Genomic DNA, 26,821 nt, shown 5'->3' with positions numbered 1-26,821 from the left:
ATCATCCGTGAGTTTCGTCAGGAGAAAACTATAACAACTGAAGACTCGGATATTTCTAAATTTTGCAACACCTTGGTTTGTAAAATACAAATGCCTTCTTAATTTTTTTTTATGATGTGTTGTATAATTGTTAACTTTGAATGACGAGTCCTTTTGTCCATTCACTGGATATTAAAGTCGATTAAAACTAATTAACATAACAAACAAATGAAAATAAAGCCTCATATTACATTTTAACACTAATATGATTTATGGATGATCGATATACCTTCACGACACCTGTCCGGTAGATGGCGTTGATAGTCACGCTGGTGTTAATTCATAAAAATAGTATCGAAAATGTAACTTATAATAGTGTATTTAGTCACACTTTAGCTGTATAAGGTAGGTGTACTTATTAAATATTTGGGTTTATCTGTTATGAATTTTAACTCCCGTCTAATCGGTAAGTAGATTAAAGTAAATTATATAGAATGAGTCATCTGTAACGACCATTTAAGGTCAAGTGTGTAAAGATATGGCATATAGCCGTACTTGTTATTGTTTACATCACATATTGAAGTAACCTGACTGTCACTTGTTCTATTGTTTTATTCTAACATCTTGAATCGACTGCATAAGATACGCCATGGGTAAAAAATTATCCCAATAGGCGTTTCCTGTATATTGTTACCTGATATTTTGCTATTATAACACCAGGAACCAGTAGATAGTATCCCCAGAAAACGTCATTACTTGGTTTCACAAGGGACCAGTAGATAGTAGGCTCAGAATACGTTATTATATGGTTTTCGAGGTCTGATATTTTGGTATTATGACCGGTGCTTTGCTTTTGCGCCAATTGGCATTTCATTTGTGCCAAAAAATCTTTCATTTGCGCAACAAACTATATTTCATTTGCGTCAATAATAAAACCTTTCATTTGCCCCAATATTACAGGTAAAAACGCATTATACAGGTTTTAATAAAAAAAATGTTAAAAAAACCCAACACTTTTGATAAAGTTCTTGTTAGTCAAAACATATTCCTCAGAAATAAGTCATCATAAAACCATAAGTATACCTTTCAATGAGTTTTTGAGATTATATTTTCTGCTGGTTTACCCCATGGTTGCGATTGTTCAAAGTTTTGATAATTGTTTTGTGTTCCATATCAGTTGTTATTCTACCTTTACAAGTTATTCTACCTTTGCATGTCTTTTATGACACCTATTAAATGACTTGTCACAATTTTTCAGAACATCTGATGAAACTTATTTCCTTGGTTTGTCTCTGAATTGACAATTATGACACCAGGGACCAGTAGATAGTAGGCCCAGATTACGTCATTATAAGGTTTATTGAGGTCTGATATTTTGTTATAATGACACCAAGGACCAGTAGATAGTAGGCCCAGAATACGTCATAATTTGGTTTATCGAGGTCTGATATTTTGCTATAATATAATAATTATGACACCAGGGACCAGTAAATAGTAGGCCCAGAATACGTCATTATTTGGTTATCCAGGTCTGATATTTTGCTATTATGACACCAGGGACAAGTTGATATTAGGCCCAGAATACGTCATTATTTGGTTATCGAGGTCTGATATTTTGCTATTATGACATCAGGGACCAGCAGATATTAGGCCCAGGAAACGTCATTATTTGGTTTATCGAGGTCTGATATTTTGCTATTATGACAACGGGACCTGTAGATAGTAGGCCCAGAATACGTCATAACTTGGTTATCGAGGTCTGATATTTTGCTATTATGACACCATGGACCAGTAGATATTAGGCCCAGAATAGTCATTATTTGGTTTATCGAAGTCTGATATTTTGCTATTATGACACCAAGCACCAGTAGATAGTAGGCCCAGGATACGTCATTACTTGGTTTATCGAGGTCTGATATTTTGCTATTATGAGACCAGGGACCAGTAGATAGTAGGCCCAGAAGACGTCATTACTTGGTTTATCGAGGTCTGTCAATATCATGTTCAAGTGGATTTAGTATAAAAGTTTCAAGTTAAACTATTTTTATTGAGTTGTATTTTATGGGGAGTCTAAAATCATTGTTTCATTTTAGTATTTATCATATAAGAGCTTTAGTATATAGGTACTCATCGCTTGCATCAAATACATTTAATTATATGTTTTCTGTAAAAACGAATTCGAGTAAAATCGTTCTGAAATGGCAGTTTTTTGCATTTCAAAGGTAATAAGACCAAAAAAAATGTCCTTTAAGTCATGTGAAATGAGTGACCAGTAAAAATGATGTTAATCCAATTATTGAACCAATGCATGTACATGTATATAGCATAAGCTTAATCTTCTGTGCATGCTTTTAACCTTTATATTAAGTTATTTTAAGCATCGATCCATATATATCGTATGATCGTCCAAAAAATATATTTCACTCGGTGTGTTGTGACGTGAAAATATGGCAGCTAATTAATTGTCGTGTTTTGAATCCGAATTTTACGGATTGTCGCCTAAGTAAACAATCAACAACAAAAGTATGGATATGGAGCACGTGGATAACATGTACAACATGATAATTGTCACAAAACTTATCGAATCATCTTCCGAAACGTTTCTTCTGTCCATGGAATAGTTACTCAATAACCCATGCAATGACTTATTCATATAGAAAATTTAGAAAATTTAAGGATGCCACGCAATGATTTAGTTTAATGAATAATGCAGTTGTACCCCAATGACGGTTATTATAGAGAAATGTTGGTAACATCTTTAGTCAAATTGTGTGCTGCATAGTGATAAACATTAAGAAAAAACAATTATTATAAAAATTCACTTATAACTAAACCTTCATATGTATAAGTAGTAGAATATTCAATGCTATCATTCCCACATTTAAATTCAACATGTGACTTATTAACAGAAGGTGTTCTAAAATGCACAATATTACACCTTTTTTTAATTAAAGGGGCACTAACTACGAGATGTATCAAAATCTAAAGTATGTTCAATCAATAATAAAAGTGAAAAAGTGTAATAATAATTCGCTTTTAGCAGCCAAAATGGTTCAATTTTGTCAAGTTGAGTTAAATAATATTGATAATAAATCATTCACTTGCAAGTGAATAAGCCGACCTCATTAAATCCGTATTCAAGTGAACTTCAATTTAACCTCTTAACTAGAGATGGACAACGCATGCTTTGTACGTCTACTGTTTATTTAAAGGACAGGAATGTCAACATTGAAAGTGAAACAAAGGTAAATCATTTAATGACTGATTCGATCCACTTAACATCTTTCTTCTACATATAAAAACGACGAGAAACATGTATTTTTAATCTATAAAATAAAATTAAACAGACCTATAAAAATTCAAATGCACGTGTTGGCTTAATCTATTTATATCTAATCATTAGTATATATTTATGTTTACATCGCTTATATGGTCATCTGAGGTCAACTCGATATATACTAGTAATTAGATGGAGTCTAGACTAAAATACACACGAAACGAAACTACATATTATTTACTCTATGCTCTGTAAACTGTTTTTTTCACACTTTTGATAGTTTGGATAAATGTTTTACATTGTTATAAATAAAATATGAAAACTTGAGTCAAATCGATGACCATGAATTTGACAGCTAGTGCCCCTTTAATAGTCATAGTACAATTATCTCCACACCATATATCTAATGAGCAATGCCTATACCACATGGTCAGCTATAAAAGACACCGAAATCACAAATGTAAAACTATTCAAACGAGAAAACTAACGGCCTCATTGATGTACAAAAATGAACGAAAAACAATAAAATTGAGATTGGAAATGAGGAATATTTCAAAGAGATAACAACCCGACGAAAGAGAAAACAACAGCTGAAGGCCACCAATGGGTCTTCAACGCAGCGAGAAAATCCTGCACCCGGAGGTGGTCCTCAGCTGGCCCCTTAATAAAATGTGTACTAGTTCAGTAAAAATGGACGTCACACTAAACTTCAAATCATATAAATGAACTAAAATTAGAAAACATACAAGACTATCAAGTCCAGAGGCTCCCAAGCCTGACTTGGGACATGCGCAAAAATGCAACGGGGTTTAATATGTTTTCTGAGGTCTCAAACCTCCGCTATACCTCTAGCCTATGTAGAATAAAGGAACACATAGCAATACGCAAAGTAAAACTTAGTTTAAAAGAAGTCCAAGTCCGATGTCAGAAAAGTAACAAAAGAAACCAGGGAAAGTCCCTTAAGAAACTCAGCAAAATGACAATGATACATAAATGAACAAAGAAATAGTAGCAGTTACTCACATGCCAGCTCCAGATATCAATTAAGCTAGTTGAAAGATTATGTATTCATCATATGAAAATCAAGTACAATCCCAGCGGTAAGGGGTTTAGTATCATACTATCATAGAAGATATAGATAAAAACAAAATAACCCGTATCATGCCAACAACTTGTTTTACAATAAATGTGTTAATTTCCGATACAAAGACCCTATGAGTGAATCAATATTAATACCAAACTATGCAACTACTGAATTACAGGCTACTGATTTAGGACAGGCACACACATACTGAATGTGACGGGATTAAACATGTTAGCGAGATCCCAATCTTCCCCCTAACCTGGGACAGTGGTTTAACAGTTCAACATAAGAACAAATAATAAAAGTCAGTTGGAAAAGGCTTCACTAATCACATGTCGATTTGTCGATGTGTACAATCTTTGTTTACATATATATATATATATATATTTTTTTTTTCAGGAATAAAGAATGGCTAACCTTATTGCACTCATCTCAATTAAATTCATGCTATTTTATGGACTGCTGGCATTAGGTGAAAACGAAACATGTGCAAACAACTGTAGCTGTGATTGGAAGAGTAACACTGCTGACTGTAGGTCTAGGAAACTTAAAGTCATTCCAGATTTCGGTGCCAGTTCAGCAACTATTCAACTCCTTGATCTATCCGACAACGCTATTGAGACTCTTCAGAGTGAGAGCTTTAGGAATTTCACAAATTTAACTTCGTTACATTTGGAATTCAACAATATATCGAAAGTCGAAGAAGGTGCATTTAGACTTTTGACAAAATTGACTGATTTGAGAATAAACAACAACATACTAACTGTGATTAAACCTGGGATTTTTGTTGATTTGAACCTAAAAAACTTGTATCTAGGTCATAATAAAATAGAACACATAGAAGACAATGCCTTCACAAGTCTTCCTAATCTTGAATTAATAGATTTAGATAGCAATTTTCTTTCATCAATACGTGAAAATTCATTTAGTATTCTTCCATCACTTAAGGATTTTTATATTCAAAACAATCGTTTATCTGCAGTGCCGACTTCATTTTTCTCTCGAACTCCCAGATTAGATTTTTTATTGATGAACAATAATACGATATCAGCAATAGATGAATATTCATTTAAAAGTTGTTCGACGTTAAAGAAATTACATTTATCAGGTAATACAATCAAAGCGATTCACCCTCAAGGATTTAGTATTCCAGCAGGAAATTCGACTGTTCTGTCATTAAACCTAGAGTATCTTCATATGGCCAACAACACATTTGAAGATGTTCCAACAACAATAAATTCTATACCTTCTTTGATTTATCTTGACCTCAGCATGAACTTATTTAAATCCGTGCGCTCGTCTGCTTTTGGCTCACTTCGTCGTCTTAAGAGTTTGCACTTGTCACGCATTAAAGATTTGGAATCCATTGAATCAAAAGGATTTGCTGGTCTTATGGCACTAACGCAATTGTTTATGACAGGCAACAAAAAACTTCGGGACATTTCAATAGATGCATTTCCTGATTCATACAATCTGCAAACCATTTTCCTCGAGGGCAATGCTCTTCAGACCTTACATGAGAATATGCTTAACTGGAACCATTTGAAAATATTACAAATAGGCCAAAACAATTTTTCCTGCTCGTGTGATTTAATTTGGATACAAACAAGTAAACTGTTACAACAAAGTGGCACTCGACAGACTCTCGAAAAATCAACATGCTCACTTGATAGACAGACAAAATATATATTAAAACTGAATGCAGTTGAAATGAAATGTCCTATCAAGCAGACGTCACATAATGATGCTAAAACGCGTTTAATCACAGGGCTTATTGCTGCTAGCATAGCTTCATGTGCGCTTATCGTGTGCCTCGTATTGATCTCATGTAGACGGAATGTATACAGTAAATACATACAGTTTAAATATCACAGACATCTAGATGAAGCACTATTTACAGTTGAAGACCCCAAGTCTAAAACAAAAATGTTTTCAAATAAATCTCTGATCAGAAACGAACGCTCAAGGGAGGAAACATTGATGTAAAATACGTGGAATATGTAGAAAGGGGTATAAGTTTTGCATGGTGCTGTTGTTTTTATGCCCCACCTACGATATGATGTTTTCTGGTCTGTGGGCCCGTTCGTCCGTCCGTCCCGCTTCAGGTTAAAGTTTTTGGTCAAGGTAGTTTTTGATGAAGTTGAAGTTCAATCAACTTAAAACTTAGTACACACGTTCCCTATAATATGATCTTTCTAATTTTAATTCCAAATTAGATTTTTTACCCCAATTGCACGGTCCAATGAACATGATAGTGCGAGTGGGGCATCCGTGTACTTGGGACACATTCTTGTTGTATGTGTATGCTTGTTAAAAACTAAAGGATGCAGTAGCAGTTTTATTATGAAAAATATTATCAACATGAGGGAAAGTTTAAGGTGATTAATTGATTAATTTTAAATGTTTAATGAATTTAACACCATATGCTTTTAAATGGCCGATTTTGTGAGATAACTATGAGACGGATTTCTTTTCCTTTAAACCATTGTAAACCAAAAAATAGTAGATTCAAATAAGTATTGTATAACTTGTGCACCTTTGCAATAAGCTGTTTTGTCACATTTCAGATGAAGATAATTCACCAAGTGAATTCCACTAAAAAAAGAAATTGATGATGCCTTTAGCAAATATACTTTAACAGTGCCGAAGCATAGAAAAAAGCTAGCTGGCCTTTATAGAAATTGATGTTGTTATGACAGTGTTCCTACATTTAGTATCAATATTCATACATAAAATAGAAGGCTGTTGCGCATAGGTCCTACCCAATAAAATATTTACTTGACCTTACTTGTCACTGTGCTATTGTGCTACGGTATTTTTTTTTTTTTGTATTCTTGTCTTTCATTTTTTTGCTTATGTGCTCTTTCTATATGCCATTTTGTTTTTCTTTGTTGACATATTTTTTTGTTTTTATTGTGATTAAGATTATAACACAATAATTATGACTGCTGATCCATATTTTTTTTATATTTTTTAACATCAGTATCTGTTTGTTTTGTTCACACATTGTCCTAAATATAGTGGAATTCTATACGACTGTCATACAAGAAAGAGGTTTTATACCTAGCTTTAAAACCAGGTTTAATTCACCATATTCTTCATAAATATATTCCTGTACCAAGTCAGTTAGGAATATGACAGTAGTTTTTCACTCGTTTGATGTGTTTGAGTTTTTAAATTTGCAACTAATAAAGGACTTTCCGTTTTGAATTTTACTTTTTATTGTTGTAGTCCATGATACACATGTAACCAATAATTGTCGATTGAATGATAGACGTAGATGTGAATTTGTTCATTATGATAATTGGTTGCAAAGTAGGCAATACACAATTTAAGAGGCGTGACCGTCATGTGTTCTTTAAGATTATTGTTTCAAAAGTCCCATTTTTCCACTAGTGTGTTCTTATATAAACGTATGTCATAATTCCAGGAAATGACATCCACATGATGCATTTAAGTATTCGATCACAATTGAGTTTTTTATTAATAATTGTTTATTTCACCACATATATGATATATTTTATAACTTTACGCAATATTTTCGTCATTTGTACATTTTATCCTGCAAATGGGTGTTCTACTATACAGATACAGCCCTACAGATATCGCTAAGCTGTATCTGTATACTATACAGATATCGCTTTAAAGCTCCGCCCACTGTCGGACTGAGTTTTGTATGAACCCGCGTGACCTCAGAATGTGTATTGCAATCGCATTCCAACGACGTATCAATTGCGAATTAACGATTTCTTTTATACGTTCGTTTTCTTTTCCATCATTTCTTTAGAGCAATAAGAATTAAAAACAATTTTCTGATAACATACACAAATAAACAGCAGTCTTTTCTACGATTACAACCGTCGATATCAAAATTTGTATGTGTATGATTGTGTATAAACAAAACTAACCATATCAATTTCAGCATGCATGTTTAGTGAATGTCGAGTCTGAAGCGTAGGACAAATCGTACACTCCTGTTTCAAATTGAACAATGTTTTGTTATTTGTTTTTACTGTTGAAATTAGTTGTTATGTTAAAATAGATAATTATTCACTTTGAGCGATGTATTATAATTGTTGACCATTCGAGATTCCTTTTTTGCGAACCCGTCTTCAGTTGAATGATTGTGTGATTACTGTACATCGTATTACTACACGGGCCTCAAGGGATTTCAAATCAAAAATAAATGCGAAACATGTGTTTTTGTGTCTTTCAAAACACAAACAATATACAGAATTAATTGCAGGATGAAGACAATAACTGTTTAGTGTCTTTAAATATCAGCTGTATTTGTACTCGGCTCGAAACAGGTGTAATAGCTCGCTAAAAGCTCGCATACACCTTGTTTCCTAGCCTCGTACAAATACAGCTGATATTTAAAGACACTAAACAGTTATTGTCTATGTAATGTAACCATTCGGAGAACTAATGAATATTGTGTATTTGATATATTTATTATATTCGTATCTCTTTGAACTTTTCAACGGATCTTATAATTGTATATTGTATAAACTCGCATTTACAGAGACATATTTGGTTCAAAATCTATAATGTACAACGTAAAAAGATATTTATATTTATAAACAACGAAAAAACATATTTATTAAATTATCACGTTGTGATTGGTTTAAAGCCGTCACGTGGTGACCCCCTATGAGATCGTAGGTGTTTAGTAAATTTCATAGGGGGTTCATGACTCGTTAATGGTGACGTCATCTATTAATGTTGTGGTGTTTCGTTGTTTATTTTCAACAAAACGCAACAGAAAAAGTCTAGCGTGCGATAAATTCGTTATACGGTTAACTACTGACCCCCTACGGATCCATAGAGGGTGAATAAAATCCATAAGGACTCGGACTCCGGCCTCACCCCCTATGGATTTTACTAACCCTCTATGGATCCGTAGGGTGTCAGTAGCGAACCATATAACTTATGATATATAACCAACGTAAAAACATAGATGCACACGTGTGAATTCTATAATGTGGATAACACATTGCACTTCATTTGATTAGCTGTGTTTGACTTATCAAGGATGACAAGTTTCACTTCCACGTCCGTCCAAAATATAGTTACATGTATATGAATGAGAGAGAGAGAGGATGTTCTTTTGTTGACTGCTTTTAATTTAGTATTGCCTAAACCCTTTTGTCCTTCGGGATATATTTTGTGGTGTTGTTTTTTTTTAAATTATTTTTCAGTATTAGTTGTTTATATTTAAATTACTATGTTCAATTCACTTCAACTTTTAAAAGATATCAACAATATTGAATACCATTTTCAAAACCCGCTGCAAATTAAGGACTATGCACTATTTATATGATCCGCTATTGTATAGATATGAATATTGTTTTAAAGTAGCTGTATTTTTTTGTCTGTAAGCAGTCGAATTCGCAGTTTGAAAAATAGGATTATGTTTCTTTGAATATGAATGTTATATTTCATTGATAAAGTTTTATGTTTTTTACCGAGTCCATCTTTTTTCATTCTTTGTATCATTATAAAATTTGATTACTTTGCTTTTGCTTTCAAAGGCATGTTTTTATTATCTTATGCAATTAATTATAAAAAAAATATTTGATTTTTGAATATTTTCTGTTTTCTATTCATTGTTAGGGTCAAATCAGCTAGTCCTGATGCTCTCCAACTTTGTAATTGGTCTGTTTCACTTTTTTATTTGAGCCCTCAGGAACGGGGCCGTAAATAGCCTGACCTGTAAGGGGAGGCAGACTGCCAAGCGAAGCGAGGTCATTTTTCTTTGGACCATTTTATGCAGAAAATGATATTGTTTCGGGCATTTTCCCTGTATGCAATGTACCTCCACAGAATCCACCACTTGTTAGATTTTTGTTACATTTCATGAATAAGCACCTGGCAAATATTGAATACAGTTATAAAGCAGAGTTAGGGGAGGGTTGGGATCCCGCTTACATGTTTAACCCCGACACATTCTGTATGTATGTGCCTGTCCCAAGCCAGGAGCATGTAATTCAGTGGTTTTGATTTGGTGATGTGTAACACATTTGTTTTTCGTTCATTGTTTTGCACATAAATTAGGCCGGTTAGTTTTCCCGTTTGAATTGTTTTACATTTGTCATTTCGGGGCCTTTTATAATTGACTATGCGGTATGGGCTTTGCTCATTGTTGAAGGCCGTACGGTGACCTATAGTTGTTAATTTCTTTGTCATTTTGTCTCTTGTGGAGAGTTGTCTCATTGGCAATTATACCACATCTTCATTTTTATTTATACTAGATTAGGTGTGCCGTTAAAGTAAGATTTTTTTTACGCTTTTTCCTGCTTTATGACTCTTCACAAGCTATTTTTACTTAGTTTAAGGGAAACAATTTGCGAAATTTAAATGAAAGCCCCCCCTGAAGTTGATATTTTTTTTTTGTGGTTTATCCTGCTTTTTTGGCAGTCCAAATCGAGCTATTTCAACTTCGTCATTGTTGACCTCTTCTATGTTTAAAGGCGCCGTAGCGCAGAAAACGATACCTCACAACTGCAAGACACAACTGACAAGGCTAAGCAATAGTATTTGTTTTATATTTGGGTAGAACTACAGGGGAGTTGATTACCGTTTAGCGATATTTACCAGTTCTAAATATCGAACTCACCCTGCCATTATGATTAATCACCTTGTTGGTTAAACTATAACAACCAGTGCTTTTACAATAAAGAATGATGTAAACCATTTTTTTTTTTTTTTTTTTTTTTGTCAACCTGCAATAGGAGGCAACTGCCTACATGCCTCCATGTAATTTACGGCCCTGACGAAATGGCCCAAAAGTGGCACTTAAAAGTAGCGTTAATACAACAACAATCAATCAATCATCATTTTTTTTCATTATTCGATCTTCTAAGGATTGTTTTCAGAACAAAACATGATTTAAAAATGTCGTACAACCAAGATATTTCTTAATTACCAAACGTCTTATAAACTAGAAACTAATAACAATTGCTATTCATAACATAATGCCCACATAATACTATGATATTATTACGTAAGTATTACTGTATTGGCCTTGTTATTGGTCCGAGGTTTGCTGTATTGGCCTGAGGCAAAGCCGAAGGCCAATACAGCTGGCCGAGGACACATAACAAGGCCAATACAAAAATACACGTAATAGTATCTTTATTAATTAACTACAGTGTTACAATATTTCTTTTAATTTCATTTCAAAAGAGAAATTTCAAAAATATTTTTACCTTGAAGTGGAACTATCCAAATCTCAGTTTGTTTCTTTTTATTAGATGCAATACATGATCTGGTGCTGTTTCCAGGTGTCTTCAGCATTTTCTCATCTGATGATTTTTTCTACCCTTTTCAGTCACTATAAAGTGTTACAACTTAAATTTAGACGCAACACATAAATAGTAATTGGAAAGGTACTGCCATTGCATGTGTTATGCAGAAACTAATTTAAAATCGATGTGTACAATCGTGAAATTATGAGGTCGTCAAGAAATGAACTTTGTGATAATCTACTCGACGACTGCGTTACTTTCAGTTTGTGTTTATCGTGACTTTCGATGTTAAAACTAGAGACGTTCCGAAATCCTGCACTTGTGTCAACTCGGCCAATATAGAATAACTCGGCCAATATAGAATAACTCAGCCAATACAGACAAAAATCTATATTGGCCGAGTTATTCTGTATTGGCCGAGTTTACACATTATATTGCATAGGCAGTTCATATAAGTCCAATAACAGTGTAGTTAATTAATAATAGTTTATTAGCAAGCACTGATATATGTGTTTTGAAAATATTAAAAACTATTTCTACTTGTGCACCTTCATTATCATGTCTTGAATATAAAACGAACCCAAGCATATCGATATTTATTTTCAAGCTGAATACGTAATTAAAAATTCAAAAAATTAAAAAATATACCAATAGTATACGTTCTTATTTGATTCTTGCGTTGAAGATCATTGATGAGTCCATATACAACGGTATGTCTGTATGTCGACAGTAGAACGAACAATTAAAAATCAGTTATTTTGTCTTGTTTTCATCCACCTACTTTCAAGTTTGTTACTTCCAAGGCTTAAGTCAACTGATGCACTTGAAGCTATACCAAATTGTTGCACGGGAAACAATCTGCATTGAAGCATGTATGTGGAACTGTATAAATTGGTGTATGTGAAACTGTATAAATTGGTGTATGTAAAACTATATACGTTGATGCATGCTTGGAAAACTATATAAATTGATGTACTTTAAAATATCAGATGAGCGCATTGAAGCATTAATGTGGTAAAATTGTGAATGAAAATTGGAATGTGTCAAAGAGACAACAACCTGACCAAAAAGCAGAAAACAGCCGAAGGCCACCTATGGGTCTTCGACACAGCGAGAAAATCCCGCCTCCAGAGGCGTGCTTCAGTCGGCCCCTAAACTAAAATGTATACATAGTTCAGTGATAATGGACGTCATACTAAACTCTGAAATATATAAATGAACTAAACTTAAAAGATGAGCGAAAGATACCAGAGGAATAGTCAAACTCATAAATCGACAATAAACGGACAACGTAATGGCTAAAAATGAAAAAGACAAACAGACAAATAACATTTCACAAGAAACAACATAGAAAGGCAAGACCGTAGCATCCATTGAGGCAAGTGAGGCAAATGTCTCACTAAAAAAATGACCAAGTATGGTATTGATGTGTTTAAAAAAATCATTTATATATCCAAATAATGAGCGATGACCAAAACTAATCCTAAAAGACGAAGGGTACGTTATTTGAACAAGCATCGTATATAGCCCGGTAAATTAATTGATTGAATTCTGAATATCCCGAAAATTCTAATCGTGTCCGAATTTTATCAGTGTCAGTGTCAGTATCCGAATCAATAATTATCAATAGGTCATGAAACGCAAAGCTTAATGATACCATACAAGACGAATTGCTTAAAGTTTATTCCCCGGATCTTTCAGATGTAAATACATGGGAACAAGAAGTGACAAGGTGGAAGGTTAAATTTTCTGACATCCCTAAGGCCAAATTACCAGGTACACTCAAATCTTCTTTGAAACAGGCACATCAAGACTTTTATCCAAATATCAGACGGATATTTGTGCTACTGTTGACAATGCCTGTTTCCAGCGTTTGTTGTGAAAGATCCTTTTCAGGACTTTGTAGACTGAAGACGTGGGAAAGATCCACAATGGGCGAGGAACGCCTTTGTGGACTGTCAATGCTTCACACTCACAGGGACAAGGATGTTTCACGGGAGGATATTCTACTTAGATTCGATAGAACTGGACACAGACGGATTGGAAAGCTGACATTTGACTAGAAGATTGCACTTAATGAACTATAGGCCCTTATAAATGTGTGAAATTTTGATTTTTGGAAGAAACAGTTTAATGACCACAAGTCTTGTCTTTTAATTATCTTTTTTCTCTGACAGTTTTTCTATTTGCCATAATCGCCGATAATATCTACATATGACATAAAAATGCACATAACCGTGCATTTGCAAACAGTACCACATTTATTATTTACCAGATAAAAAGGTTCCAATTTATTCATTTTACACATAAGTAACCATATCCCCCCCCCCTCAAGAAAAAAAATGTTTTATCACTTTTATGGCACCTGAAACCCATATGATCGATATCACTAATATAGGCCCAGGAAACACCCAGATAGCAGGATTTTGCACCATTTACCCCAGAGCTTCCCAGACCCCCCTGCCAAATTTTTTTTCGTCTCGCTCCGCTCGGCGAAAATGCGCTTGCCTCGCTATTTGAAAGACCCTTGCTACGGCCTTGAAAGGTAAAGACTTAGCATCACGAACCCCACCAAAAACTGGGGGGTGATCTCAGGTGCTCCGGAAGTGTAAGCAGATCCTGCTTCACGTGTTCCATCCATCGTGTTGCTTCTGTTATTACAAAGCCGGTAAATAGTCTAATTCGGTAGGTCACACACATGAAAAGGGAACGGGATAGTAGTAGTTACGGCGTAAGAAACATATCCGATATCATATGTGAAACGGTTATATCATAACAGTCAACCAACTTGTGATTGCGTCCGTAAAATTTACGAAGTGAAGATTTCAACTTCACCATTTGGAACTCCTGGTTTGATAGCTTCCTTGTGAGTACCAACCCTCTATCAAGGAAATCATGATAGAAATACAAGCGCAAGAATATCGTATCAATTTTGAAAGACTCCGTATGCTGGCGCTGCTGAAATGTTGCTAAATAGAAATTGAAAGTTCACATTTTGGAAGCTGAAATAATCTCGTTTGTCGGAAAGTTTTGTTTTCAACCAATCCTCGATGTCAATTTCTAGATGCCAGTCAAGATATGAGGCAGGCTTAACTGTATCTGTTTTATCCCTTATCTCAAGTTCAACATACATTGTAGTCACCAAATGTTGAATTATTTAGTGAGAGAACATGATCTATATAGCGGAAAGTAAAGTTAAAGGATATTGCTTACTTCTTATTTGTCATCCTAAGAAGTTCTAAGAAGATGTATGAAGTCAGCCTTATAACAATAAAGAAACAAGTCGACAAGAAGAGGGGCGCAATAGGTTCACATTGGAATCAATGCATACAGTCTGTTGGAAAAACACGTTCTCCAAACGTAACAAATAAGTTGTCAATCAAACAATCAAGCATCTTGATCATGTAAGTTTCAGAGATTTTTTGGTTAGAATCAATGTGATCCTTTACAAAGAAGGATTTACCCCTCCCTAAGACAAGATACTTGTATCTACGTTGGCCATTCTTTTTTTATGAATCTAATCAATACCAATTCTGTCAATGTGTCTTTTAGTTTGGAATGGGGAATACCTGTGTAAAGTGTAGAAAAGTCAAATCTATTAATATTATTGCAAGACGAAGGAGTCTTAGCGTGCACACACGACTAACAAAGGCCAGAGTCACCCGACTTGGGACAGGCGCAAAAATGCGGCCGGTGTTAACATGGTTTGTGAGATTTCAACCCTCCCCTATATATCTAGCCAATATAGAAAAATGCAAACAGACATCAATGCTTGCAGTAAAACTCAGTTCAAAAGAAGTCCGAGTACGACGTCAGAATATATAGGAAACAAAATAAACTAAAGAAAATGACAATAATACATAAATTAACAAAGGACTACTAGCAGTTACTGAAATACCAGCTCCAGACCTCAATTAAACTGATTGAAAGATTATGTCTTCATCATATGAATATCAAGTACAATTCCTACCGTTAGAGGTTTAGTATCATACCATCATAAAATATATGAGATGAACACAGCCCGTATCTTTCAACAACTGGCACTTTATAAATTGTTGAACGGGAAACTACGCATTGGTACATGTTTCTGGAACTATATAGGTGTTTGAACGTGAAACTATATGCATTGATGCATGCATGTGGAGCTTTATAAATTGATGTTAGTGAAACCGTATCAATGTCGCATAAATAAGATATACGTAGTTAAGTTTTCTATACACAAAGTATTGATTTGAATTCTTGTGAAATATTTAAGGGACCGATAGACAATCATAGACCACCAAAAGATTTTTCGATCAAGGCTTAGCAATTATAATAGAAAGTGATGTGAAAATTAAGAAAGGAGACAACACTCTGATGGTACACACATGAAATAACATAGTTCAAAGTTAAGTCTATTTTTTATACCTCCATAATTGTTTACAATGTTTACTTTTAATTTACGAATTTAATATAAAACATTGAATGTATGCAGCTGCTGTTCATTTTATACATCATCTTAATTATAAAGGGGAGGAGTCAATACGATCGAATCTAACTGTTGTAAAGTGTGTATTTATTGATGATTGAGGCATAATTAGTTTGAGAAAGTTAATATCATTCGTTAAATTAGTTCTAATTGAATTTACTTTAATCAGAGATATTTTCCATATTCAAAAAATCAATAAGTATATAGCGGCCAACACTTTTATAAATCATTGCCTATTCTTATAAAAAAAAATAACTCAATCTGTACAAGATATAGGTTCTTTAAATAGGACGTTTTCCTCATCACAAATTTGAGTCTTTGACTGGATATTTTGGCTCTCACATGGCTTTATCTTTTTTTTTATTCTTCCTTACCTGTGTTTGACTATGTAACTTAATTGTTTTATATACTAGTAGGAAGTTAAATGCATTTCATTTAAATAATGAGAAGTTCCTTAAAAAGAAAAATAAGAGGAGATTATTTTGCTCATCATGCCTAAATTGTGATTTTTACAGGAAATTTTATATGTATAACCTAATTGTTATGGAGGAACATTTCCCTGTGTTACAATATGTAAACTTTCCTGATTTTAGTTGAACTTTGGAATGAGTATCGCATACAATTGAGAAGTAAAGCTAGCTATAAAACAAGGTTCAGTCGATAATTTTCTATATAAGAAAATGCCTGTACCAAGTCAGGAATATGACAGTTGTTATTTATTAGTTTGATCTGTTTTATCGATTGATTTTGCCTTTTAATAGGGACTTTCCGTTTTGAATAATCCTGGGATTTTCTTTTGTGATTTTACTTTTGAGTATCAGGAGGAGGGGGACAAAGAATCCGGATCGAATTTGTAAAAATAACAAGAGAAAATATCTACTCTGGCCTGTTTGTTATGTTTAGTTTACACACTTCTGCCTTTGTCAATCGTTGTAAATGAATAAATGTTAACTTGATTCAATTCATTGTCGTAAAATTTAAAAAAAAAGGTGAAATTACTTTTCTCTACATAATCTTTACAAATTGCATCAGATTTTGCACAAACTGTAGCTTCAAAACAAAAATATATAAAACTTCATTTTTTTCATAGTTTTTTATACCTCCATACTACTAGTACCTTAAAATATTACCCTGCTTATTTTTTATTTGCGTATTCATATGAAGCATTGACTGCACGCAGCTGCTGTTCCATACGTACACCATCTTAATTATAAAGGGGAGGAGTTAATACGATCGATTTCAATCATAGTTTAGTGAACAAAAATAATTTGACAAATCATATAGGAAACAGTTTCGTCAAAGAGAAGACAGCTAATATCATCTACTGCAACATAGGTGAATGTATAACCATTTTATATAAATATTGGATGAGTTTTACATTTAGTAGTATTAATTGATATATTGACAGTTTGTTCTTCGTCTTCATGACAATGTCAAAGACATTCTTATTCCTACTCAATGTGTGTATCTTAATGGTTCTCACGTCATTGATTAGCAAATTTATGTTCGTCGAAAACAAAACACTTCAAAGAAGACAGTCCGAATCTGCATTCCAAACAAAGTCAACAACACAAACTTCAACAAAGGATTCGATGATGACGCTGGAATCTACACAGCTTGAACAACGTACAGATCACAAAATTGATACAAAAAATCATCAGTCTAAATCACCACAATCTCTGTCTGTAACAATTCGTTCTCGTCTACAAAAATTATCTGACCAAGGATCGCATGGAAATTATTTACATGACTGTCAGAAAATACAGATGAAACGTGCCGATGTACTGTCTCTAACAGACCGCGAGAAGAAGCGACTTGCAATTTGTGTTAGTAATTATTTATTAGATTATAACAAAGGGAATGCAATTTGGACAGGGAACAAAGCTGAAATACGTTGGAACAACCATACGTTCCTTAATGATAGAAGTTCAGTGCTGGACATTGGTGGCAATACTGGAATAGATGCAAGTCATATCATTTCGTTATTTAAACCAAAGCGTTATATCATTTTAGAGCCGTTAAAGCGATACTATGACCATTTAGTAAAAACATTTTCATCGGAACATATGGTTGAAGTTTATCAGTTTGGTGTTGGTAAACAAAATGCCAAATTAGATATATCTATCAGTGGACCGAATGGTGAAGGCTCGTCAGTTTTTATAAAACAAACATCAAATAAGAATACAACAATCCAGATCTTCAACATTACTCAGATTTTTATACGGTTAGGTTTTAGTTGTGAAAAACAACTTGATCTATTGACTATAAACTGTGAAGGGTGTGAATTCGAAGTTATAGAAGAACTTCTAAAAACAAATATTCTCAATTACATAAAAAATATACAATTTGCCACTCATTCAACCTTAAAATATATGAAAGAGCCAAAATACAGATATTGCAGAATTCAGGAATTATTATCTAGGACACACATGTTATCTTACCAATATAAGTTTATATGGGAATCGTGGAAAAGGCGAGACCTTGTAAAATTATATTAGGGTGCTTCAACTAATCTTTTTTTCATATTTGGGAATATAAAATAATGAAATTAAAATAAAAGCTGCCGAAAATAAAACTTTAAAAAGACCAAGACACTCTTTCTGAATTAAAAGAAAGAAAATGTGAGTTGACAAGGTGTTTTTTTCTAAATTGTAATGTGCATAAACTTCTTTTCTTTTTACAATATTGTTTATTCTAACATGCCGTCCTTCAAACGCTCTGAGTACACACCCGTGGTAAAATATGAATAAATTGCTTGGGCTCTTCCGATCGTACTCCATCTTCATATGCTTTTTTATGAATGAGCTTACCGACGTCATAAAACGATGACGTCAGAAAATAAGCATTTTAGGGGAAAATACACGCTTGTGAAACCGAAAATAATCACAAGGAAACGTAAACAAACGATGCTAAAATGTGTTATATAAGCCATTGTTTGTAAACATATAAAACAAATAAGTAAACATATCATTTACAATCATCCAAAACCTATCTAAATACGTTATTTTAAATAGTTTAATCATGTCACTTATCCAGTTTGCTCTGTTCTTTTACGTCAATTTAATAGTGCGTTTATTTATGGGAACGGCAAATATTGCCTTCACTTAGAGCGCTTTGATCCAAAAGAATTGCTGTATATGTCCTATTAGAATCGAAATAATTCATGGGGGCTTGAATATATCGTGATTTTACCACGGGTTAGCCCTTTATGCAAAATATTCTACCCTATCGCTCAGGGGTAAAATATTTTGCATAAAGGGCCAACCTGTGGTAAAATCACGATATATTCAAGCCCCATGACTTACTTCTTCTTAAATATAAGTGTCTGAAACATAGTTCTTAAAGTTATTTTGATTTAGTTCATTCACAAACCATGCAACAACGGCATTATTTAAAAGAGAAGAAGAAAGATTTCAAATCGCGAAATATCTGTTGCCACTTATTCGCTATTGCAAAAATCCACGACGACGATACATCTTAAACACATAATCATTTATAGTAGTATTACAGAGGCGCTCTGGGGGTAATGAATTAAAAAACTGATATCAATTCTGTGTTTATATTTTTATCTCTTTCAAATATACGATTACCCACACGTCATGTATTGTACAGATGCATCTCTTATATCAGTGATGTGTACCTTTGTTGTGCATGTATGTCCATAGTTATCAAAGGTACCAGGATTATAATTTAATACGCTAAACGCGCGTTTCGTCGACTACACAAGACTCATCAGTATCGCTCAGATAAGTTTGTTATCCTACCATGAACTTTTGATGTCGTCCCTTAACCAAGAGTGTATTGTTCTATAAGTTTAATAAACATCAAATTATGAAATGTCGTTCAATTGACAACTTGCATATATATTTGATTGAACATTAATTTTCAATCTCCACTGAATTTTTTATTTTATAAGCTTTGTAAAAATGTTTAAAACACAGATTTTCTAGAAATACATGTGAAGTATTCATATGTAACTAATCGTTCTGTCCAAATAGAATGTTAAGACATTTAAAAGAGAAAGTAAAAACAGAACTGAAAAGCTATAAAATAAATTTGTAAAATTTGACATTCCTTGTGAAGGGGACGCATAATCATGGCTTTATTCGCCCAAAAAATAAAGAAATCAAAATTGTGTAGGGGTTGATGTCAGTACTAGAGGTTAAACCTTTGGTATCACCAGTAGTCGGAACTTTTGTGTTGCGTATGTCCACACACATAGTTTCCGTTCTCCTAACTTTAGTTTGCCTCAATCAAATGTTATAAAACATATACGCAATGCTTATTACCTCAAAACACTGTGACAGATCACGTACGATATTGTGTGGCTTCACTGTTACTATTCATGAGTTATTAGATATATATATGCGGTATGAGTGCCAATGAGACAACTCTCCAACTAAGTCACAGTTTGTAAACAGTAGACTACTATCACTACAAACCAGTAAAAGTCTGAAATGGCCTATATCTTTAATCGACTGTACTGTTTTTTACTCGACCAGTCTTACTTGGTCTGAAATGTACTTGATGATACTCGACTGTAGTCTGAACCATACTTAATAGTCTGAACCATGCTCGACCTAGTCTGAACCATACTCGACCTAGTCTGAACCATACTCGACCTAGTCTGAATCATACTCGACCTTGTATGAACCATACTCGACCAAGTCTTAACCAACCTAGACCTGTTCTTTGTATCTATTAACTGAATTTTATCGATTTAGGAAATGTTTTTAAAAAAAGATTAAATTTGAACATCAACTTAAAATTAAACCTGTATTCAATATACTGAATAAAGTATTGAAATTAAAAATTTCACAATAATCAATCATAAAATTACTTCAACACAATATGATGCATTAACACTTACATACTATATATCAACTTTAAATTATAAATAAAACAAGCTGATCAAAAAATCTCAAAAATGAATTGCGACTAATATTTTCAATGTTATTCAAAATATTTTGAATGTTTCAGAAGTATTTTATGGTAACTGGACTATTTTCACCATTAACTTAAGCATAGTATTATTAATGGTATACCTTTTTGATATAAGTCATATAAAATATAAAAAGAATTATCCCAAATTATAATAATAGATATATTATATATGTCTGTCAATATATTTTTAGAAGTTTTAAAAACACTACATTAAGACATGTCGTTCAAATGGCCAGCGATATGTGTATAATAAAGTCACTTGACGACTTTCATATATATATATGATTGAACATATATTTTCAACATCGACTGAATTTTATTTGAGTGGCTTTGTGATAATGTTTAAAATAGAGAAAATAATTTCAGATTTGCTCGAAATACATGTGCAGTATATGTAACAAAATTTAATCGTTCTTTTCACAACAGAATGTTAAAAGACCTTTTAAAAAAGAAAGTGATGAACAATTTAAGTTTCTAAGTTTAACTAAAACTGATGAGCTATAAAATGTTACAAAAAATGTGTATGCAGAATAAATATGTAAAATTGGAAACTCCTTGGGAAGGGGATGCGTAGTCATGGCTGTATTTGCAAAAAATAAAGAAATCCAAAGTATGTGTGGGGGGAAGGGGGTTCCAATAACAGCAAAACAGTAAATTGATTTGGCTTAAAACAGATAACAAGGAATTGAAAAGGGACAATAACAGATAACAGTAAATGAAATCTGAAAATCAGCCCGGTCCACCAATACAGTACTGACAGTATATCTCATTATATAGCTGGTTGTATGGACCTGGCTAGGCCTTAACAGAGACATTTATATTCACTTATTTAAAGGATATTTTGTCGAGAAATTAAATATTTGAAGGTGTTAAAGACACATCTTTTTTTGCTGCAACAGTTTCTGAGCTTCACTTTTCACTATATGAACCAGTAAAAAAAGCTTTTGAAAAATTGATAGTCAGGGTTCTCTTTCATGTAAATACAAAGAGGAGGAGTAGCACTTCTAAATGTAAATGCTAAATGCAAAAGATGTTGTGTAATTCCCAAAGGCAATATTTCGCTCAAATGCTCAAACAAATGATACATATGTACTATTTTTGTATTTTGTAAATAAGTATAAAAGAAGATGTGGTATGATTGCCAATGAGACAACTCTCCAAAAGAAACAAAAAGACACAGAAATTAACAAACAACTATAGCTCATCATACCACCTCCAACTATGATCAAACCAATACTGCATAATTAGAAATAAAAGGCCTTGAAATGACAAACGAAAAACAATTCAAATGAGAAATTTAACAGCCTGATTTATCTACAAAATAATAAACGAAAACAACCACTGAATTATAGTCTCCTGACTTGGGACAGGCACATACAGAAAGTGGTGGGGAAAAACATGTTAGTTGGTGCCTAACCTTGGACAGTGGTGTAACAGTACACTATAACGTTTATTATTTGGTCATTGAATTAAATTTATATACGGTGTATCAATGCTTTTGTTTTAGAAGAAAATCCATATCATGTTATTGTTAAAGTTATAAGTGAATTTTAGTCAAATTTTATACAAATTGGTATTTTTACAAATCATCATCTGTACAAAAAATGTGTACAAAGTCAAAATACAAATTATAATTTGGTAGAAAAATGTGTACAAAGTCAAAATCAAACTATAATTTGTAAAATTGAGAATGGAAATGGGGAATGTGTCAAAGAGACAACAACCCGACCAAATAAAAAACAACAGCAGAGGGTCACCAACAGGTCTTCAATGTAGCGAGAAATTCTCGCACCCGGAGGCGTCCTTGTACAAAATCATACATCTAAAAACATGTTCACAGACAATGTAATTTATTACAAAGAATGATAATAATATACACTGGAATGGTCCTGGACCCGACTGTTTTTAAATATGTTTATGTGATGTATGTTACTGGAATCCTTCTGCAAATACCTGAACTCCATATCACCAGTGGAAAGACCTCAATAGTGATAATAAGAAGATGTGGTACGAGTGCCAATGAGACAATTCTCCGTCCAAATCACAATGGTCAATTTTCTTCAATTTCTACATAAGATTGGCTGTCAAAATGCTAACATTCCAATTTTCAATAACAGTTAACAGCGAATACAATCTCACAATAACAGATAACATTAAAAATAAAAGTCTTATAACAGCTAACAAGGAATAAGACAATAACAGTAAATATATTTTTAGAATAACAGATAACAAATAATTTAATTACCCCATAACAGCATAACAGTTAAACCCCTTGCGCCACTCAATGCAGACAAGATCATTAACTGATGCTAATTAGCAAGTAGATATATTTGTCTTTTATAATACAACTGACATATATATATATATATAAGTGTCTAAGAATGTAACTTTAACACACTAATGAGTGTTATAAAATTAGTTGTTATATTTTATATATTATTCACGCAATATTTCGCAAAACAAATTAGCTTCATCGGATAGATGCACACGCCCGATGAAGCTAATTTGTTGATGTTGATTGTTGCTATATATATATATAAGGATCGTAATGGTGCTATAATACAACTGACATATATATATATATATATGTTAGCGGCAATAAGTGAAATTAGGCATTAAGCTTAAATCCTAGGCAATAAGCTAACGCCTAGGCATTAAGTCTAATGCCTAAATGATGTTAGGCATTAGTCTTAAATCCTAGGATTTAAGCTTATATCCTGAAAAATGTGTCAAGGCATTAAGCTTAATGCCTAAAATATAAATGCGAGCAAATACAAGACATTTATTCAATTAAATAAAAATTATACATTTGTTACATCAAAACATTACGAGAACTGAAGTTTAAAATGTCATCTACTGGGGAAAAAAATCATAAATAAAATATGTTTTTATATTAAAACTCATCAAATATTACTTATAAAACATGAAAACTTGATACAAATTTGTGTTAAAATCATTTGTTATCACAAGTTGTCGAACTGTGGCACCGACTATTGCACTTTCTCCCGTTTTTCTTGCATTTGCACCGGTTACTTAACAATTAGTTCTACAAGAACATTTGAAAAATCCTTGATCTCCGGATAATGACTGATGGGTTGCTGCCTCATGTACACTTTAAGTTGTTTCACAATTAATTGGCTCTTTCAGAATTAAATTTTGTTTACAGATTCCCATCTCATTTGTTCCGAATGTTCCTAGAAGTTGTCCAAATCTTGTAGCTAAAACAGCATTGCCTTTATTATTGACCTGAAAAAAATAAACAGATGAAATTCTTATGCAGGTTTGATTATTTTCAATAAAATATCGATAAAGTATTATTTCTGAGAGTATAATCTATTAGGTTGTTGCAATTTTTTCAGTGAATTACAAAATAAATTCGTCTTTCATATGGGGATTTTCAACTGTCTTTGTGGCATTCATCAGTTGCAGAATCTGGATTTTTCAAAAAGAGGGGGAGGGGTCTGGTCCCACAACCCCCTTCCTATATTAATATAAACATCTTTACTTTTATTGGTTTTCTTTCTGTTTAGTATTCAATAAACATGACAAATTAAATGATGCAGTCAAACTTTTGATTAAATATCTTACCTCAATGATATTAAATGAATAAATTTCTAATGTCACCCTTCCCTCTATCAAACATCAGTATTGGTACGGCAACTGTTTGGCCAACTTCTGTCGTCCCTAGTTCCTTTTTGCTCCTGGCTATCATAGTGTTTGCCTGCTTCAGTTGACTATCCATGGCTCCCGAACGATGTCGAACTCTGTTGGTATCAATTGTACAATTTGGACATACCACCTTCGAACCATATCCCTCTTCACTAACAGTAGTACCACATATAACATGTGTTTGTCACATTTACTACACATATGAGCTCCAGATGTATCCTTTTCACATACTATAGCACTTTAAGACATCTTGAAAAATAGTTTCCATAAATAATAAGGTAAAAAAAAAATTCATTTGGTGTAATTATAAATATTTATAAAGCCGGACTGGAATAAATCAGTTTTTAAAATTTAGTTACAGTTTTGTGGTAATAACGTTTTTTGTTCATAATGATCGTTTGACTTAACACTCAATTTAAAAATTCGAAGGTGTGGTATGCTTGTCAATAGGACAAGACATAATAGTATATAAGTTAAGACCTATAGGTAACCATACGGCCTTCAACAAAAACTGTTACCTCTTAGTAAGCAGACATTTTTTATTTCTTAAGCTCCGAATATCATTCCTGTGGTTTATCTGGTATACATTACATGGAAGTACTGTTATACTTTAGTTCAAGCTCCTGCCAGGATTAAAGAGTCGTTTTTTTGTTGTTTTTTTTTTTAAATATTTCTGAGTACTATTTTCGACTTACCTTTTGCGTTTCATCAGTAATTGAAGTAGAAGGTTCCACATTTGGTTCTGCAATATATTCTATTATATCGGAGACATCGACAATATTTTCTGTTCTCTTCCTTTTCTAAGGTCACCAATATTTCTTTCGGAATTTTGGTTTCTGATGTTAATTCAATTGTTGCACATTGACCAAATAAGGCTTCATAGGGGGACCGTCCAATGCCTTTGTTTAGAGTTGAATTCTCGATGACTTTAGTTACATACCTCTCAAAACCACCAATGGTAAAATTGTCATACCTTCTTAAATTGTAGTAATCTTTTGTTGCTTTTTTTTCTGATGATTTCAAAAGTTTAATTTAGACCTCAAAGATTCAAGAAATTTTTCTTCAATAGGTATGGTGTCACTTAATGCGAATAATTCAGATAAAGAAGTGAAAAAGACAAGATAGTTTAGGGTATTTAACAAATATTTTAACAAAGAAAATTTACTTATCCAATAAAATGATATGAGCAAAAAATCATATCTTAATTTTGTCTACTTTTGACCAGTTCAAACCAGCTTGACCAGTGAAGTGTAAATATTTTCAAATAGTTATTATTAGGATTATGCAGAATCTCCCTTTTTAATGGGATACAAACACTTTTTTAAATCTTTTTTATTTTTTGTACTTCCACAAAAAAGTATGAGTTAATTCTGTTTTAAATAAGAAAAGTAATAAAATTTGAAGATTTGTCAGATAAACATATTAGAAATATAATTAAGAAAAGACTTTATTTCAAGAAAAATCACTAAAAACACATAAATTCCAGATTTCACTTATTGCCTAAAATCATGTTCGGCAATAGGATGAATAATCATCACCAAATTTCAGGTAATAAGCTTAATGCCTGAAAATTTCAGGCAATAACTTAATGCCTAGGCGTTAGCTTATTGCCTAGGATTTAAGCTTAATGCCTAATTTCACTTATTGCCGCTAACATATATAATATATAATATATATATATATATATAGCAAAAGTAAATAAACACGGTGTACAGAATGTATATAATAATATTTTTAAATTTGCAAACTACATTTCACATCAAATAATAACAGTTCGTTAAAATAGTGTCACTAGTAAGGAAGTAGAAACAGCAGTTCAACAACAAAATTGCGCATATATCGAAATAAATTCACCAAAAGATTTAAAATTTCGGCCTATTGTTGCTGGACCGCAGTGTCCAACTCATAGATTGAGCCATTTCATTTTTTAAATCATTTACCAGCCGAAGTCAAAGAAGATGCAATATTGGTAAGCTTCGACGTAACAAGTCTTTACACCAATATACCGCACAAACTAGGATTAGATGCTGTAAAATTTTGGCTAGAGTCATATAGGCACATTATCGACCAAAGATTTTCGAATAATTTTTTGTTGGAGGGATTGAAAATCATACTAGATAATAATACCTTTTTCTTTGATGGAAAATATT

General features: G+C 32.9%; 2 protein-coding genes and 1 long non-coding RNA gene across 3 annotated transcripts; 2 read left to right on the top strand and 1 right to left on the bottom strand.

Moving 5' to 3' along the window:
• The first annotated feature begins 287 nt into the window (after nt 1-287).
• On the top strand, nt 288-11,036 carry LOC143067083 (uncharacterized). The gene is made up of 2 exons (XM_076240113.1): nt 288-384; nt 4,740-11,036. The coding sequence occupies exon 2, from the start codon at nt 4,749-4,751 to the stop codon at nt 6,324-6,326; it is 1,578 nt and encodes a 525-aa protein (XP_076096228.1). The 5' UTR covers nt 288-384; nt 4,740-4,748; the 3' UTR covers nt 6,327-11,036.
• Nucleotides 11,037-17,414: 6,378 nt separating this feature from the next.
• LOC143066303 (uncharacterized) lies at nt 17,415-18,617 on the top strand. Its single transcript, XM_076239287.1, has one exon. It carries the CDS (start codon nt 17,483-17,485, stop codon nt 18,554-18,556), a length of 1,074 nt encoding a protein of 357 aa, XP_076095402.1. The 5' UTR covers nt 17,415-17,482; the 3' UTR covers nt 18,557-18,617.
• Nucleotides 18,618-23,771: 5,154 nt separating this feature from the next.
• LOC143066302 (uncharacterized) lies at nt 23,772-25,464 on the bottom strand. Its single transcript, XR_012975538.1, has 2 exons — nt 24,591-25,464; nt 23,772-24,248 (listed from the first exon to the last, which is right to left on the bottom strand). It is a non-coding gene; the product is annotated as an uncharacterized LOC143066302 (long non-coding RNA).
• Nucleotides 25,465-26,821: the final 1,357 nt, after the last annotated feature.

This window comes from Mytilus galloprovincialis, chromosome 3 (genome assembly GCF_965363235.1).
Source record: "Mytilus galloprovincialis chromosome 3, xbMytGall1.hap1.1, whole genome shotgun sequence".
NCBI classification, from domain to species: Eukaryota; Metazoa; Mollusca; class Bivalvia; order Mytilida; family Mytilidae; genus Mytilus; species Mytilus galloprovincialis.
The sequence above is the reverse complement of the archived record's forward strand: the minus strand, read 5'-3'. Positions and strand labels throughout refer to the sequence as shown.

Coding starts and splice junctions, on each gene's coding strand:
- LOC143066303 (XM_076239287.1), top strand. CDS start 17,483: ATGACAATGTCAAAGACATTCTTATTCCTACTCAATGTGTGTATCTTA.
- LOC143067083 (XM_076240113.1), top strand. CDS start 4,749: ATGGCTAACCTTATTGCACTCATCTCAATTAAATTCATGCTATTTTAT.